Genomic DNA, 16,303 nt, shown 5'->3' with positions numbered 1-16,303 from the left:
AAGTACCAATACATTTGAATATGGTGTCCTCAATATAAAAATAATGTGTAAAAAATTGATTAGCAATTTAATATTTATGATTGGATTCTATACTATATTATATAATATATACACATTTCCATACAAAAGAAGTTTAAAGAAATAAAACTTAAGAGTATAAAGTATAAAAATATTTGTTTAATGAAAAAAGAGATCAACACTGTTATAAAAACTATTGAATAAAAATAACATCAAATTACTCAACTTAGAAAAAAAGTATACAATTTTCTTATAGGTACATGATAAATACAAAAATTAATTTTAGTTTGTTTTTAAAGTGCTTTTCTCCTTCTTCGTGTGTTAGATGATGGTGGATCATAAGTTTTTTCATTGTCTTTTGTCTGTGCATTTCCATACATGTCTGAGAAGGAATACTCAGGAGGCTCCTCTTGTACTAAAGAAGCTAAAGATTCTGAAGAACTAGTCATCTTAAAAGAAGTGTCATCTTCATCTTCAGAATCATTAATGACTTCTTCCCAATTAATCTCTCCATCTGGTTCGCTATTTTCAATCACTGCTGTGTTCATATTCATACCAATACTTTGTAATTGAACAGCTTGTAACCCCTTGAAAAAAAATGTTTAAAAGATTTAAACATACAAAAAATTTGATAATTAAGATTAACTTACATAAATTTGGAAAAGTTTTATTGCCTGGCTCAAGAAAAAGTTAGTACATATTTTTCCTGTTACCATGAAGGTTTGTAAACCACCACTCCTCAAACTGCTTATATGAGCATCAATAGCCTGTAATAATACAAATAAATAATTAATACATAGTAATTTAGGAAGTTGTTTGAAATTTATTAAATTTTTAAACACCATAATTTTTGTTTAACTTTTTCACTGCTAAGTTTTCATCCCAAAAAATACCCATCTCTGCTGAATTAATTTCTGTTATTTATATTAAGTATTCTTAAATGATAAATTTAGTTACATTGATTTATAAGTCAATAAAAAAATAAATAAATTGATATATTTAAATATATATTAGCATTTAATGTATTATGTATAGCATGTTTATTTAATAAATTATTTAAAAAAAAATAATAATAATTATGTTATAAATATTAATTTTAGATTCTGTCCGGAAGAATAAATATATGATATATTTATTCTACAATTAATTTTTTTTTTTTTTTGTATATGTATACATATAAATTGTTGAAAAAAATGCTTTGAATTTAAACTTGGGTGGTTTAAGATGGCAAATTAAATCAAGTTTTTGTACAGTATTTTTCTAAATAATTAAATAATTAGGAAAAACAAACTATCAAATAATTTATTATTGAATTTAAATTTGACACATACATTATGATGACTTACTCAATAATAATGTATACTAGATATCTACTGTACAGCAGCTGTTGCCTACTCCCTGACTTTTTATTTATTGCTTAGGATATTTATTTTATAAGTTAATGTACAGTTATAATAATACAAACTTTACCTTTTCGTGCCGCTTTATAAAAGGACTTATAATATTTTTGTACACATAAGTTAGAGAGCTGTCTGAAGTTGGATACGTCATATAGAGAAACAAAAGCTTCAACTCATTATAAAATGGAAGCCTGTAAAATGTTATATATATACTAAAATATTATTCAAAATTAAATATATTTTTAAATGAATTATCGAAATAACACGAGACAATTTTAAATACTTTACTTTAATTGATTAAAATATTAGTGTTTTTTTTAAACAACTTACCAAGGACCAATAAATATATCTGTTATAGTCTCTACTGAAGTGAACATCGAAAATGTTATCCAATACATTAGCCATATACCCTATATAAACATATAATCATTATTAATACAGTAAGAATAATAAAAAGTATTTAAAAAATATATATTTGTCCGTAATGATATCTAATCTAGTTTCTTATGAATGACATTAGTCATATCCACTTCAAAAAATGTTGTGTTATCGCCATACCTTTTTTTAATCTGTATGGTTAATTATTTTCAATTATAAATAAATATACAATATTTTATGATAATACAATTTTTGTGAAAAAATGTGTTCACGAGATTTTTTTTAGTACAGAAAATGTACAATACATTTTTTTCCTTTAATTATAGTAATACTAGTAAAAATATTACAAATTATGATTAAATGAAACATATGTTTTAAATCCAATAGTTAATTATAAAACATAAGTAATAATATTAATATAATACTTCACACCATATTAATAGAATATTATTTATATAAATAATTAAACATACATAATTTGTTGATCGTTTTGTCTTGAGTACTTTGAATGACATATATCCTGGATATAATATGCCAAATAACATACTGAAAAAATAAAATTGTAACCCATTAAAAATTAAAATAGTTAAGTAGTTATTAGTCTAAAATCTATAAAATTATAGATATGTTGATATTAATCCAACCATAGTTGTACTAAATAATGCAGTATTAGAATTTTTGAAGTAGAACGTGATAAAAAAAAAAAAAAAACTTACTTAGGTCAGAAGTTCCCAACCTTTTTTTACTCATGGCACCCCCTTAGTTATTTTCTAAAAATCCGGAGGCACCTATTACCTATGGCCTATAAACTAAAAATATATTTCAAATAATTTCCCGGTACCCTGGTTGGGAATCTCTGACTTAAGTAAACATAAATCTACCATAATAATTAAAACAGTTTATAAAATAATAACAGGTACATTATAAATAATATAGACAAATAACAATATTGGTAATTACTAATTTCAATTGTCTCGAGAGAATATTTTACCTACTACACTAGAATATAATGATAAGTGAACATTTACATCAACAAAAAAGTAGACAGAAGTTCCAAAAAAACGGATATAATACTTACATCAGTGGTCTACATAAAAAATCAGGTAACATTTTATTGACGAACGGAGAAATAGTAGTTAATAATAAATATTAAAAATTCACAATCTGATCACCAATCCTGCTGTTAGAAATATAAAATAGAACAATCAGTCATTCACAATCCGAGACCGCACAATTTATTACCATATAACATATTGTACTATTTGTACCTACTACCTATTTTATTATAACGTTTTGTTTTGAAACAAAAAGAAATATATATTATCAACCGTAACCGTTCGTTGGTAATTGACCAATAGTAGACGTTCAAATTTGATATTTGTTATCAGCTGCTATCGATATTTGATAACGATAATAATAACAAAAATTTTACAATAGTATTGGAATATTCACAATTCACATCAAATAATCAATTCTCAAAACCAATTACCAATAAACATCAAATGCCAAATAAATAATGAATAACGATTACGGTAGTAAATACTAAATAATAACCATATTATCTATGTAAGTAAACTGCATACAAATTACAATTTCCAAAATCTGATTTCCCTTGTTATTAGCCATTATTCCGACATTAACCATTACCCATTAGTCAATCGTCATTGGACATTTCTCATTAATTATAATTTTTTTATTTCATGGAAGTCTTATAATTGAGTAATTGACATATAATTATTATATTGTATTTACATGTATTATAATTTTATTATGAACTACAATAGCTAAAATGACGTACAAATAATTATTCATTGCTTGAATTCGAAATTATACAAATGGAACAGTATTTTCCATCGATTAACGAAGGTAAAAAGTATGAGACCCGTTCCACAATGGGTTCAAAAATGAAAACAAACAAGAGTATGTCTGGAATTGTAATCCGGAGCCATAGATCTCTTATGAGTGACGGAATATTAATGGTAAAATAAAATTGTATTTATAATTTTTACATGTAGAAATATACAATAGAAATTGCTTAACCATTGTTATCCTTGTATAACATTTAAATGCTCATAGAAATTGTAAATATATTAAAATATTCTTATAAATGTAAGTTTAATTTTTATTTAGAAATCAGGAATAGGAAAACCATCAATTTACCATGCATTGGTCATTATATTCTTAGAATATTTTGCTTGGAGCATACTAACTTTACCAATAATATCAGTAAGTATAAAATCAATTGTGAATAATTGCTTGTATTTCATAATTGGATATTATGTACATTTATAAAAATATATTTATTTTTACAGAAATTAAATAATACATTCCAAGATCATGCTTTGCTTATGAATGGTATTATTTGGGGTATAAAGGTATCAAAACTATATCAATTATCTAGTATTAATCATTTTATTATTTATTATTTTTTTGTTTAGGGTATTTTATCATTCCTAAGTGCTCCGTTGATTGGTGCCTTATCTGATGTTTGGGGACGAAAATTATTTCTATTATTAACAGTGTTTTTCACTTGTATTCCAATACCTTTTATGTGTATTGATTCTGGGTACTTATTTATATAATTAAATTACAGTAAATTTAGTATAAATGTTTAATGATATGTTAACATTTTTTTAGGTGGTTTTTTGCCTTAATAAGTGTTTCTGGATTATTTTCTGTTACGTTTTCCGTTGTATTTGCTTATGTAGCAGATGTAAGTGATGAAAAAGAAAGAAGTTGCTATTATGGCTGGGTATATATTTAAAAATTAATATTTAATAAATTAAACTAAATTATGATTATTCACTGACTTTTTTTTTTTTTTAGATAACTGGAACATTTGGAGCCAGTATGGTTTTTGGACCAGCTCTTGGTTCATATATTATGGAAATTTACAATACTAATTTTGTTGTATTTTTAGCATCATTAATAGCACTTTTAAATGTATTTTTCATTATTGTTGCTGTACCGGAAAGTCTGCCACATAAACAACGAACATCTACTAATTGTATATCTTGGAAAAAAGCAGATCCATTTGTTGTAAGTATCTATTAAGAATAAAAAGTTAATACATCTCTACTCATATTTGTATTTTGTTTTAAGGCTTTGAGAATGGTTGGTCGAGATCGAACTATATTAATATTATGCTTAACGGTGTTCTTGTCATATCTTCCTGAAGCAGGAGAATACTCTTCATTATTTGTATACTTGAGACTTGTAAGTGTTAAAATGTAATTAAATTATTAATTAATTTATAATCATCTTTTCAAATTAATTCAGAAAAATCCTATTAATGTATTGATTTTAAAATTTTAAATTTTTATGTGAAAACACTTTATGTTAGAAAATAATTGAATTAATTTTTATTTCTTTTCTTAGAGAGTCAAAACTAAAAACCCCAGTTCTTATATAAAAATAAAAATAATAAATTAACCATAAGTGTTAATAAAAGATGTCAAACTTGAAAATGTAATGTTCAAATTTAATATTTAATGATCATTTTTCACGAGCGTTTTAAGTTAAGATCAACAATTTGTAAAAATTTCAAAAATGTACATATTATTTTGTAATTAAAAAAATACAACATTCTTAACATTTATACTTAGAAGATTAGTTTTTTTAATATAATTCAAAAACTATTAATCGTAAAAACTTAAAAAATTCAACTGTTACTTAAATCATAATTTTTTGTACTCAATAAATTCTACACATTTTTAAAAATTCAAACTCAATTTAAACTTTTTCTTAGCATATAACGTTTTTTAATTTTTTGGTTAACTTAATGAAAAATAAATTTTAAATTTAATTTGATTAAGACCTATTGATGATGGACTGTATAATAAATATAAATATCCGCATTTACTCATAATAAGTAAAAAATTCACTATTCTGTAATCTATATTAATTTATAGTGTAGAAAAAGTTTATAATAATAATTCAGTTTAAACTATAATTGTATTAAATTAGATTATTAATTAATACATTTATTATGTACCATAATACATGGTAAGTTAAATATTTTAACTTAATAATTATTTTTTTTAGGTTATGGGATTTAGTATGTTCAAAGTATCTATACTTATTGCTTTACTAGGACTATTGTCTGCAGTTATTCAATCTGTTCTTGGTATAATAATGAAAATGATGGGAGCTAAATACACAATAATGATAGGTTTGGTATTTGAAATCATGCAACTTATGTGGTTTGGATTTGGTTCAGAAACTTGGTATGTTATATATTTTTTACAATAATAAATGCAATATTATGTATCTCTTATTCTATAACTAAAACTTAAACATCTACTTGTGTAACTTAATAATTTATTATATTCAATAAAAGCGCTTGGCGCAAATACCTCAATTTTTGATAAGATTATAATATTAACAAAACACCAAACATAAAAATATTAATTTATAAATAAAATATAGTGTTCTTTATTGGAAAATAAATTAAATTGAATACTCAATATTGTTTATATTATCTCTACGTATTATTGGATAACTTTCAAACATCTAGAAGAGACAAAAATAAAAAACAAGATTGGTTCATGGTTGAACTATACCAAGTTTTTACTCATCTAATGGCATTGAAAAAACAATTATTTACTGAGAGCTTCAAATGTTTGAAAAAAATGTATTAATGGTTGAATACAACATATTTTATCATAGTGAATCTATATTTGCTTAAAGTAACATAAAGATAACATTTTTAATTTTTAAATGATTAATACTTGGCTTATGTGTTAAATTATTTAAATTCTAGAAAAAAAATTATGAGTATTTTAACTCTTACAGTTAATCTTGGTATTAGGCAGCGTTACGATTTAATATAATCACGGGTCCAAGTACTATAGTTTTACAATATAACATAGCTTTCTGACTACTGTTTTTTTTTAATCATAACGGTCGCCAAGTACTAAGATATAACCTATACCATATTTGGCATTTTTCTCTTACTTCATAATTATTAGATTTTTAAGAACTAAGTCTTCATAATAAGCCTACATTTATTTGTGAGCCTATGATACTTTTAGTTTATGAGTAATTACATTATCATATTATTTATATTTAATAGGGTTATGTGGTCTGCCTGTTTTTTGGCTGCCATTTCAAGTGTTACATATCCTGCTATTAGTTCATTTGTTTCCATTTATTCAGATGCAGATAAGCAAGGTTTAAAATTTTACTTATATTTTTTTATTATTTGAATATTCAAAATAAAACTAAAAAAAATTGATTTTTTTATTTAGGTGTAGTTCAAGGAGTAGTAACCGGAGTAAGAGGCCTTTGTGGAGGATTAGGACCTGCAATGTTTGGATTTATATTTTATTTATTTGATGTTAATTTAAATGAAGGAATGCAAATAGCTCATACTACTCATCATTCACTTAATAGTTCAGTCATAATTACACATTTAAAGTATAATATAAATAATAACCCATCTTCTTCGGTAATAACTGTTTATATAACTTTTTTAAATCATTTATTTACTACATATACATTACTATATTAACTTATTAATCATTTCTCTTTTGCCATTTTAGATGATTCCAGGACCACCATTTGTTTTTGGTTCACTACTTGTTATGTGTGCATTACTAGTCTCTGTTTTTATTCCAGAAAATGTTCCCAATGGATCGGATCAACGTCATAAACAAATTGGTAAACACAAATACTTTCAAGTAACCATTTTTAATGGAATAATTTAATGTTTGATTAAATAAATAACAACTTTATATATATATATATATACATAAAAAATATTTCTGTGGTAGCTAAAAAAAATATACAATGATACAATGTTATTAATCAAAAAGGGGGGCTTTTAGTAAAATAAACAGGGGGCAAAGTCCACTAATATATTGAATAAATATAAGGAATATTCAAAACATACATTAATGTTTAAGTTTATTTTTATTTTTTAAATGATATTTGTAAACTCCAACTCAATAATATATTGTCAGGGTAAGTCAAATAAGCAATACACTTATAAAAGCAAATACTATTCTTTTAATTTAGATATTTTGTTTCTATTAATTTGTGCAAAAATATTTTATTATCTTGAAATTATATTGTAATAATTGCAGAATTTTTATTTTTAAGGAACTACTTTATAGTATTTACTATTTTTCTTTTCTATCAAAAAAAAAAAAAAAATAAACAGAATACAAAACTTAGTGATTGACTTGTAATTGCATATTAATGATTAATATTTAGATTTCAATATGAAAAATACATAAATTAATTCTAGTATTTGGAAAAACTACTTGTCTTTAAGACAAAAAAACATAATTTATTGGATAAGTTAGTGAAAATATATGTTGTTTAAAAATCCAAGAATACCTCAATTAAGACGTATAATAATATATTTTATTATAAAACATTTTTGTTTGTGGATTAATTAGTTATTTTTTTATTTTCTGTTTAATTCATAAAATAATTAATGCATCATATATCTAATTATTTTACAGGTTCTTCAACCCAAGTACAGTACCAAATTGGTCGAATAAATGTTCAATCCTACCTTTAATTGGCTGTCTAATCACATATTATATTTAGTGTTGGTTTCTTAAAAAAAGAACAATAGTAACTACCTTTTGTGATTTGTGTTAAAGCTTATACATTTTTAAAATTTATTTGTTCACATTGAGTTAAACTTTACATTGAAAGAATAGTTACTATACATTTTTTTTTAAATAATTCCTATGGAAGCTTTATTTAATTTATTTATATGATAATTTATTATTTATCATAGTATTTTACATTATAGTATTATACACAAGTTGTTTTAAAGCTTGTGCATCCACTAATAGTTATAAATAGATAATCAATTTATAAAAGTAAAATCATGTTGTTTTTATTCAATAAATGTTTTTCCAGTTAAATAAACATGAATACATTAATATTGTATTAATTAAATTTGTGTATACATCACATTTTTATTTGATATTTTTAATAATTAATTGGATGATGTTAAATGATATAATATAAAAATATATGCATTAAAAAAAAATCTATTTAGTTGTATAAAATAAAAATTAAGCATTTTAAAGTATACTGTTTATCGTATTGTACATTTTTTTCATACTTAATTATTTGTATTTAGTACAGTGATAGTATTATAATTCTCATTTTGTCATCAAAATTAATGTATATCATGTTAAATTTTTATTTTACTTTTAACTTATTTATACTTTTGATCTCTGTTAAGTTAGTTAAAAGTTTTAAAACAATATTAAGTTATTATGCACTCAAATTACACCGCTCCTATTTTCGTAGTTATAAATTAATTGTGTAGTATTGCGTCGATTAAGATTTGCAATTTCCGTGTTAAAATTGTAAGTTCAATGTTCAAACGATAAATAAAATCGATTTAATTGGCAAGTTGTTTTTATTTCTTCATAATGTGGACATGACAAGTCGATTTTTGATGATTATCATTGTCTGAGTGTTAGGTTAGGTAAGGTTCAACGAAATAGTTCCACCATAATTGGCAATTGCGATTCTAAATAAGCGTGGTGCAAGAGGACGGCCGTTGAAAAGATTTCGGCGTTTTAGCGGTTTTTGCAAGGGTCATGGAGAGTAAAACGACCACAAATATTGTTCGTATGTTTGCGCGTATAGTATTAAGTGATTGTAATGCGCACGCGCACAATAAAATAATGGCCATGTTAGATTATTTTTTTTTATTCGAAAAACCCATAGTCATGATTTGACATTAAAATTGGTCATAGGTGTGACTAGACACGGTTGTGAATTGTGACGTCACGTGTGCCAATTAAATGGCCATTTGATATCAGAGCTGATGATAATATAATATCCACAATTTCTTTTACTTTTAACTTCCGGTAAAACACTATTTCAATTCGGGGATTCAGCTTTTGACTTGATATATATTTTTTTTATTTCAAACCACCTAACAATTTCACCTCGATCGGTTTATTTAATTCAGATCTGTAAAAGTCAAATTCTAAATTTGTATTTTTCCATGACGTATCGTAATGTTAGTTTAGGTTATGTTTCATACGTACCTATAACCCATTGACCATAATTGTCTGCCTTTAGGCTTCAATCACATCACGGATTCACGGCGAAGAAAAATAGTTTTCGCTGATAATTTTTTAATGTTATTTTTTCTAACAAGTTAAATCAAATTAACATTGTTGATGGTTAATTGTATAGCACATTCAATCGGTTTTACTAGTTTCTAACTCTTACACAGTATATTTTACGAATCTATTTACGCCTTAGATCATTTGTTAGTTTTGTATTCGGAAGCATCAACAATGCTTATCACGTTCAAAAATTTGCAACAGCAAACATTCAAACTGGAAATCGACTCGGATCAAACGGTAATATATTTTATTTTCAATTGTATAACGTATACATTTAAATGAAGTACTGTTTATAATCAATAAATCTAATGTTTTAAGTTTATTTAAACCATTACCCTAATGTTCTAAAGCAGTATACCTGATCTAAAATTGTGCTTTTTTTGTTTTAACTTTGACATTTGTTATATTTTTTACCAGATATATTTATTTAGTAGATTGCATGCTTATAAAAATAATGACCATGTTAAGTAATTTCATTTGTTAAATTATGCTGGTTGTGCGATAGATTAAATTGATCGTAGGCTACTCTTGTTTGTTTACAAAATAAACATATTTTATGTTAGAACTTTAAAGTTGGTATTATTAATTTGTGTATATTTTTTACTATTTAAATTAAACAATGAATGAATATTGTTTAAGTAGTGTATTTAAGAAAATTACATTTTATTTTATTCTTTAATTCATTATTAATGCATGGTTTCCCCTTTAAAAAAAAAAAGATAAAATTAGAGAAAGGTATTCTAATCCATAAAAAATAATATTTAATGTTGTATTTTCTATCTGGTTTTTCTTTTAAAAAATAAAAATGCAATATTTACAAAATGTTGTAAAGTATAGTTGTTTTTGTCAAATATCAAATTAAATTACTAAATAATTATATTATAAGAATTTATGATTATATTGATGTTTAAAGTTCTAATATATTATGCTGTATATTATTAATATAAAAATTGTATAAACAACACATTACTAATTCAATTATCGAATTTGAAGGTAAGACAGTTAAAGGAAAAACTGCAAGCTGAAAAAGGATCTGAATATTTGGCAGAAAATCAAAAGTTGATATATGCCGGTTGGTATTGTTTAATTTAATATGATGTAGATAACTATTAGATATAATATCTTATTGGTATTGTTTTTTTTTTTTTTTTTTGATAATTGAACAATATTCAGGAAAAATACTTAGTGATGATACTAAAATAAGTGATTGTAACATTGACTCAAAAAAATTTGTGGTGGTTATGGTTTCAAAAGCAGCTGGTGCTGTTAGTGCTTCTAGTGCCACTACTGCAGGTGCTTCTAGTGCCACAAGCAGTGTTACTAAACCAAGTACATCAGTTTCAACATCTCAGAAACCAGCGGAGAAGTAAAATTTACCAATATATTTAAATTATTCTCATAAATGTTTAAACAAATATTTTTCATACAGGTCTTCTACACCAGTTGAACAACCTAGAGTTGAAGAGCAATCAACCTCACCAGTGATAGAAACACCTGCCTCCGTACCAGAATCTGCGTCTAGTGATGAATTTGAAAGAATGGTTCAAAATGTTATGGATATGGGATATGAAAGATCACAGGTTAGAAAATAGTTTTTCTTTTCCTTTTATTATAAATTATGAAAAATTGTTTTTCATTTTAAATTTAAGGTTGAAAATGCTCTTAGAGCTAGTTTCAATAATCCAGACAGAGCAGTTGAATATTTACTTACTGGAATACCTGATGAACTTCAAGCTGATCCAACTATTAATCAATCCATAAGTAGCATACTTAGTGAAGGTAATTGTTAAACTATAGCTTTATTGATATGACATACTATCAGAAAATTAATTTAAAATGGAAGGTATATAATGTTATTATTTAAATTACAAATTACCACCCTCTTCCTCTCAATCATCAAAAATATTCTTGGCTCAAACTTTTAGATCAGCAGTTTTCAAATTTGTAATATATATTCCATTTTAAAATTATTTATATTCGGCGAGTTTTCATTATTCATGATGTGCATATGAAAATCAATAAATATGCACTTTTTTCTTTAAAATCAACAATGTATGCAAAATATGCTTTTTTAATTTTCAATTTTTAGACTCAACATTGTTTAGCTTAGATTTAACTTGGTCTACTATAAATCGAGAGCATACAAAACAATATGCAACTCCTATAACTTCTAAACCATATTCATGATACACAATTTATGTTTATTTTCATTGATTTTAGCCTATATTTATTTAGCATTTATTTTAAGTACCTATATTTATATATTTGTATACTTAAATTAATATTAGATAAAATATTTTAAGTTGTTTATTTTAATCATATTTTAAGGATATACAATATTTATCTTGTTAGTTATTAGTGATAACTTTTATTATTCTGTTAGAATCCTGTTTTTTTTGGAACTGAAATTCCCGTTTTTATTTAAAAAATAACTTGTCTTTTGCTAAAGGGATTGATAAAAGAGATAAAATAGTTACTCACATTACCTTGTCATGTCTTTAATTTGTATTATTGTTATTTTATTCTTCATTGTTAATATAATTTAGTTACTTTCAATTGTTTTTAGACACAGGTAGCTCAACTGGAAGTAGCCAAGTTCCCCAAGCTGATCCTTTAGCTTTTTTGCGCAACCAGCCAACATTTCAACAAATGCGTTCTGTTGTTCAGCAAAATCCCGAATTACTAAACTCTGTACTGCAGCAAATTGGACAAACCAACCCAGCATTGTTGCAAATGATATCTAATAACCAAGAAGCATTTGTTCGCATGTTGAACGAACCAAGTGAAGGTGCTGCTGCAGCACCAGCAGCTGCTGGTAGAGGACCAGTTGGAGGATATGAAGTGCCTGTATCTACACAAGACAAAGAAGCCATAGATAGAGTGAGTATTTTAATAAACATATTATCTTCTGTCAATTGATAAATATTTTACATTTATTTCAGTTGAAAGCATTAGGCTTTCCAGAACACCAAGTTGTGCAGGCATATTTTGCTTGTGAGAAGAATGAAAATATGGCTGCAAATTTGTTATTGACACAAGAACCTGATGATTAAATTACCATGACTTCAAGACTGAAAGGATTTGGCTGAATAAGTACATATTAAAAAGAAAACCTGTGTATTTAACATATTTTCTAAGAAATAGTAATTATTTGTTTGGAAAATTTGCTTCAAAAAGAAAAACAATTTATTTATAATATCTTAGAGTTAGAGCAATCCTTAAAGTTATTTCTTTTATTTTGGTTAATTTTATTGTGTTATTCTTTCTGATGGAAATAAAATCAATTTCTTTAAACATAATTTTTTATTATATGTAATTGATTTTTTTTCCCATTATAGTTTTTAAACGTTTGAAAACTATTAACAAATAAAAGTTACTATACATTTGATGTGACAGTTATATTTAATATACTTCTATATTTACCTCTGAGCCTATCTTTTTTTAGTACTACAGTAAAACTCATTTGTAGTGTTAATGAAGTCAATGATTAATAAACTATAATATATTTGTATACCTTTTATTTAACCAAAATATAATTTTTTTTAACTAAAAATACTCGTGCTAATATGTTTTTGTAATAATAATATTAATAGACAATAAGGATGTCAGGAATAAATAACATTATATATTATTCTTAAACACTTTATTATTATAAGTTTTAATGCAGAAAGAGAGTATAGATATGACAAAATGTTTTTAACATAAATAAATTTCAGGTTGGCTAGCAAATGTTATAACTTCAATTAATTACCTTATTTATAAATTGAAATATTCCATTTTTTAATAACTCATTTAGGGAAGTACAATCAAAAATGTGGGAAAATCGACTTCAAAAAGATTTGGCAAAAAAATCAAAATTTGTTTTTAGAATTATTGCTTCCATAGATCAATTGGTACGTTGATTTAAAACACGTCTACCTATGTAAGACAAAAAATCACCATTTCTAATTTTCCAATCCTCTTAACATCATTTAGGATTATGTTTTTCAAATGGTCTCATAAAGCAATATTTTTATTAGTACTAACTATTACTATTTATCTGCTGTGTGATTTTCTTAGTACTTAAGTAGTTTCATGTTTAACATCAATTATACACTTTCATCTTTATTATTAACACGAGTACTTAGATATATTTATTATTATTAACTACAGATAAGGGAGTTTTTTTTTCGACTAATATCATAAATACGTTACAATGATATTGTTAAAAAATATCTCATTTCTTCACAATATGTTATATAGACATTGGGAAGTGTGATCCACTTAATATATAAGTATGATATTATTAATAATATATATCAAAATAACAAATAAGTCAAACATCACCCGGTACGTCAACGAATACTATAATGTATTCATATTATTATAGGTACAGTATACGTCTAGCCCGTTGACAGATGGAGCAGACGCGCACTTATCGATTTTATTTCTCGATTCAATTTAAGTATGTTTTTGAGTAGGATGTGTGATAGTTGGGTCTGGGTGTACTAAAATATATGTCGATGTAGCCGCGGGCCAGCCCACTCGAAAGTCGACATTTAAAATGTTTAAAGCACAATGTGTCAATGCAGTTGCGCAATGCCAATGCGTTGTTCAAGTAGACAAACATTGGTGCAATGAGATATACAAATTTATAGATGGTGGTCCTTTTATCCATTTGACATAATATGACATTATACTTAACAAGTTATCAAAAATAATTTATTTTTAAATAGTATACCCAAGTCTTGTTTATTTTACATGTATCTAACACCTAAATAAGAAAAAATAGAATATATATATATATATATATATATATATATGTTATTATTGTTATCATTATTTATTCCTATATATTTTGTCTTTTTGTATGTTTGTATCCCCAAACTTTTACAGTTAATATCGGGTATTATTGTTAATATCTAACTTTATTACCTAAAAACCAAAGAACTTGCTTCTTTGTCGATTATACTAAATAGTACAGTAAAACAAGGCCGTATGGCCAGAAAAACATTTGGGGGGGTCCAAACCCTGAAACACCCCCTGGCTACGCCCTCGCAGTGAAACCTCTATATAGTGGATAGCCATGGGGAATTAAAAAATGTCCACTATTAGGAAGTTATAACTTACAACTCCTATTATATGCATACATTTTTCCGGAGAATTTAAAAGTGTTCATTAAAATAGAGGTTTCACTGTATAGGTTTCGAGTATACCTACTTAGCTTCAGATAGGAGTGTAGGACACTAGGTATGATATACCTAGAATTTTAATAAACTAATAAAGATGATTAAATTTATGTTACTTAGTAATTTAGTATTATCTATTGGTGTTTTCTTAATTCGCCAGGTTGGACTATTTTTACCGAAAATTGGCACAATTTCCATTGTTTTCTCAGCGAAAGCTAAACAAAATATAAATTTATGACCATATCCTCCCACCCCCTTAAATTAATGTTAACCATAAAAAATGTTTTATAACTTACAAGATTTTCATTGATCATTTTTTTTTTTTTTTGATAAATACTACGTAGGTAGTAATTATCTTCAAAACGTAAACCATTTATCATCAATCAAAATTATTTCATTAATGGTATGATAGGTATGACGCTAATGCTTACTACATCTAATACTACATAAAGCAAAGGAAATATAAAATTTTTCTCAGTTCTCATTTACGAATCACCCCGTAGTCCATACCCATAATCTGAAAAAAAAAGTGGGATGTATTTTAGTATTTTCAAGACATTTTCGCCATTTGCTACCACCCCGATCTTATTGTCAAGAAGTGTCCCCGTGTACAACCATAAATTAAGATAAGTTACAATAAGACGTGTTACTTACCCAGAGCAGTTCCGGTAAGATTTGGCGCCAAGGGCAAAATTAAAAATATTCTTCCCTCTATTTTTATTTATCATATATTATGTTATATGTTATAAAACAATTTTGGCACCCCTTTAAACCATGCGCCCGGGACGCATGCTCTCTTGGCCTTCCCCCTCGCAGTACGGCACTGTACCTACCTACAACTGATTTCAGTACCTATGAGGCTATGAATGATGATAAAATATAATAATCAAGAAGTTTTCGTTCGGTAAAATGAAGTAGTTTTGGAAATGAAGTGGTCATGCTGCTCGATTCGTTATACTATAGTATTTATAATCAATGTCCAATGGGTATTTGTTTAATTGGGTATTCAGAAAATGTAGAAAGTAAACTAAACAAAAATATCGTTTTATTTCATCTCTATATAAGTAAAATACAACTGTTGCTGTTTAAATTTATATTTAAATTAATACCATAGACTACAAACATTTTTTAAAAATAATTTATAACAAGTATCTATGTAGTAGATATTAAAGATTTTTATCGTGAAGTAAAATTTTAGATTAAAATGATAAAATACTGATAATAT

The 16,303-nt window shown here is 25.4% G+C and overlaps 3 protein-coding genes across 4 annotated transcripts; 2 read left to right on the top strand and 1 right to left on the bottom strand.

The window, feature by feature from the left end:
* Nucleotides 1–205: 205 nt before the first annotated feature.
* Nucleotides 206–3,074, bottom strand: LOC113554300 (receptor expression-enhancing protein 4-like). Its single transcript, XM_026958080.1, has 6 exons — nt 2,875–3,074; nt 2,270–2,342; nt 1,749–1,828; nt 1,489–1,609; nt 669–785; nt 206–605 (listed from the first exon to the last, which is right to left on the bottom strand). The coding sequence occupies exons 1-6, from the start codon at nt 2,904–2,906 to the stop codon at nt 312–314; spliced, it is 717 nt and encodes a 238-aa protein (XP_026813881.1). The 5' UTR covers nt 2,907–3,074; the 3' UTR covers nt 206–311.
* A 148-nt stretch (nt 3,075–3,222) lies between these two features.
* Nucleotides 3,223–8,640, top strand: LOC113551708 (hippocampus abundant transcript 1 protein). Of its 2 annotated transcripts, none has more exons than XM_026954110.1 (13): nt 3,223–3,362; nt 3,581–3,775; nt 3,927–4,022; nt 4,109–4,171; nt 4,235–4,362; nt 4,434–4,548; nt 4,623–4,835; nt 4,899–5,012; nt 5,841–6,022; nt 6,871–6,968; nt 7,046–7,245; nt 7,340–7,457; nt 8,267–8,639. In XM_026954110.1, the coding sequence occupies exons 2-13, from the start codon at nt 3,632–3,634 to the stop codon at nt 8,323–8,325; spliced, it is 1,530 nt and encodes a 509-aa protein (XP_026809911.1). In that variant the 5' UTR covers nt 3,223–3,362; nt 3,581–3,631; the 3' UTR covers nt 8,326–8,639. The 2 variants fall into 2 exon arrangements, with proteins under 2 accessions (XP_026809911.1, XP_026809912.1); XM_026954111.1 differs by having other exon boundaries at nt 3,250–3,328; nt 8,267–8,640.
* Nucleotides 8,641–9,856: 1,216 nt separating this feature from the next.
* LOC113554857 (UV excision repair protein RAD23 homolog B) lies at nt 9,857–13,333 on the top strand. The gene is made up of 7 exons (XM_026958926.1): nt 9,857–10,147; nt 10,904–10,982; nt 11,084–11,276; nt 11,340–11,490; nt 11,560–11,689; nt 12,477–12,790; nt 12,853–13,333. The coding sequence occupies exons 1-7, from the start codon at nt 10,082–10,084 to the stop codon at nt 12,961–12,963; spliced, it is 1,044 nt and encodes a 347-aa protein (XP_026814727.1). The 5' UTR covers nt 9,857–10,081; the 3' UTR covers nt 12,964–13,333.
* The last annotated feature ends 2,970 nt before the right edge of the window (nt 13,334–16,303 follow it).

The sequence above is a fragment of the Rhopalosiphum maidis genome, chromosome 2 (assembly GCF_003676215.2).
Source record: "Rhopalosiphum maidis isolate BTI-1 chromosome 2, ASM367621v3, whole genome shotgun sequence".
Classification (NCBI taxonomy): domain Eukaryota; kingdom Metazoa; phylum Arthropoda; class Insecta; order Hemiptera; family Aphididae; genus Rhopalosiphum; species Rhopalosiphum maidis.
This window is presented reverse-complemented; position numbering and strand designations above follow the sequence as displayed.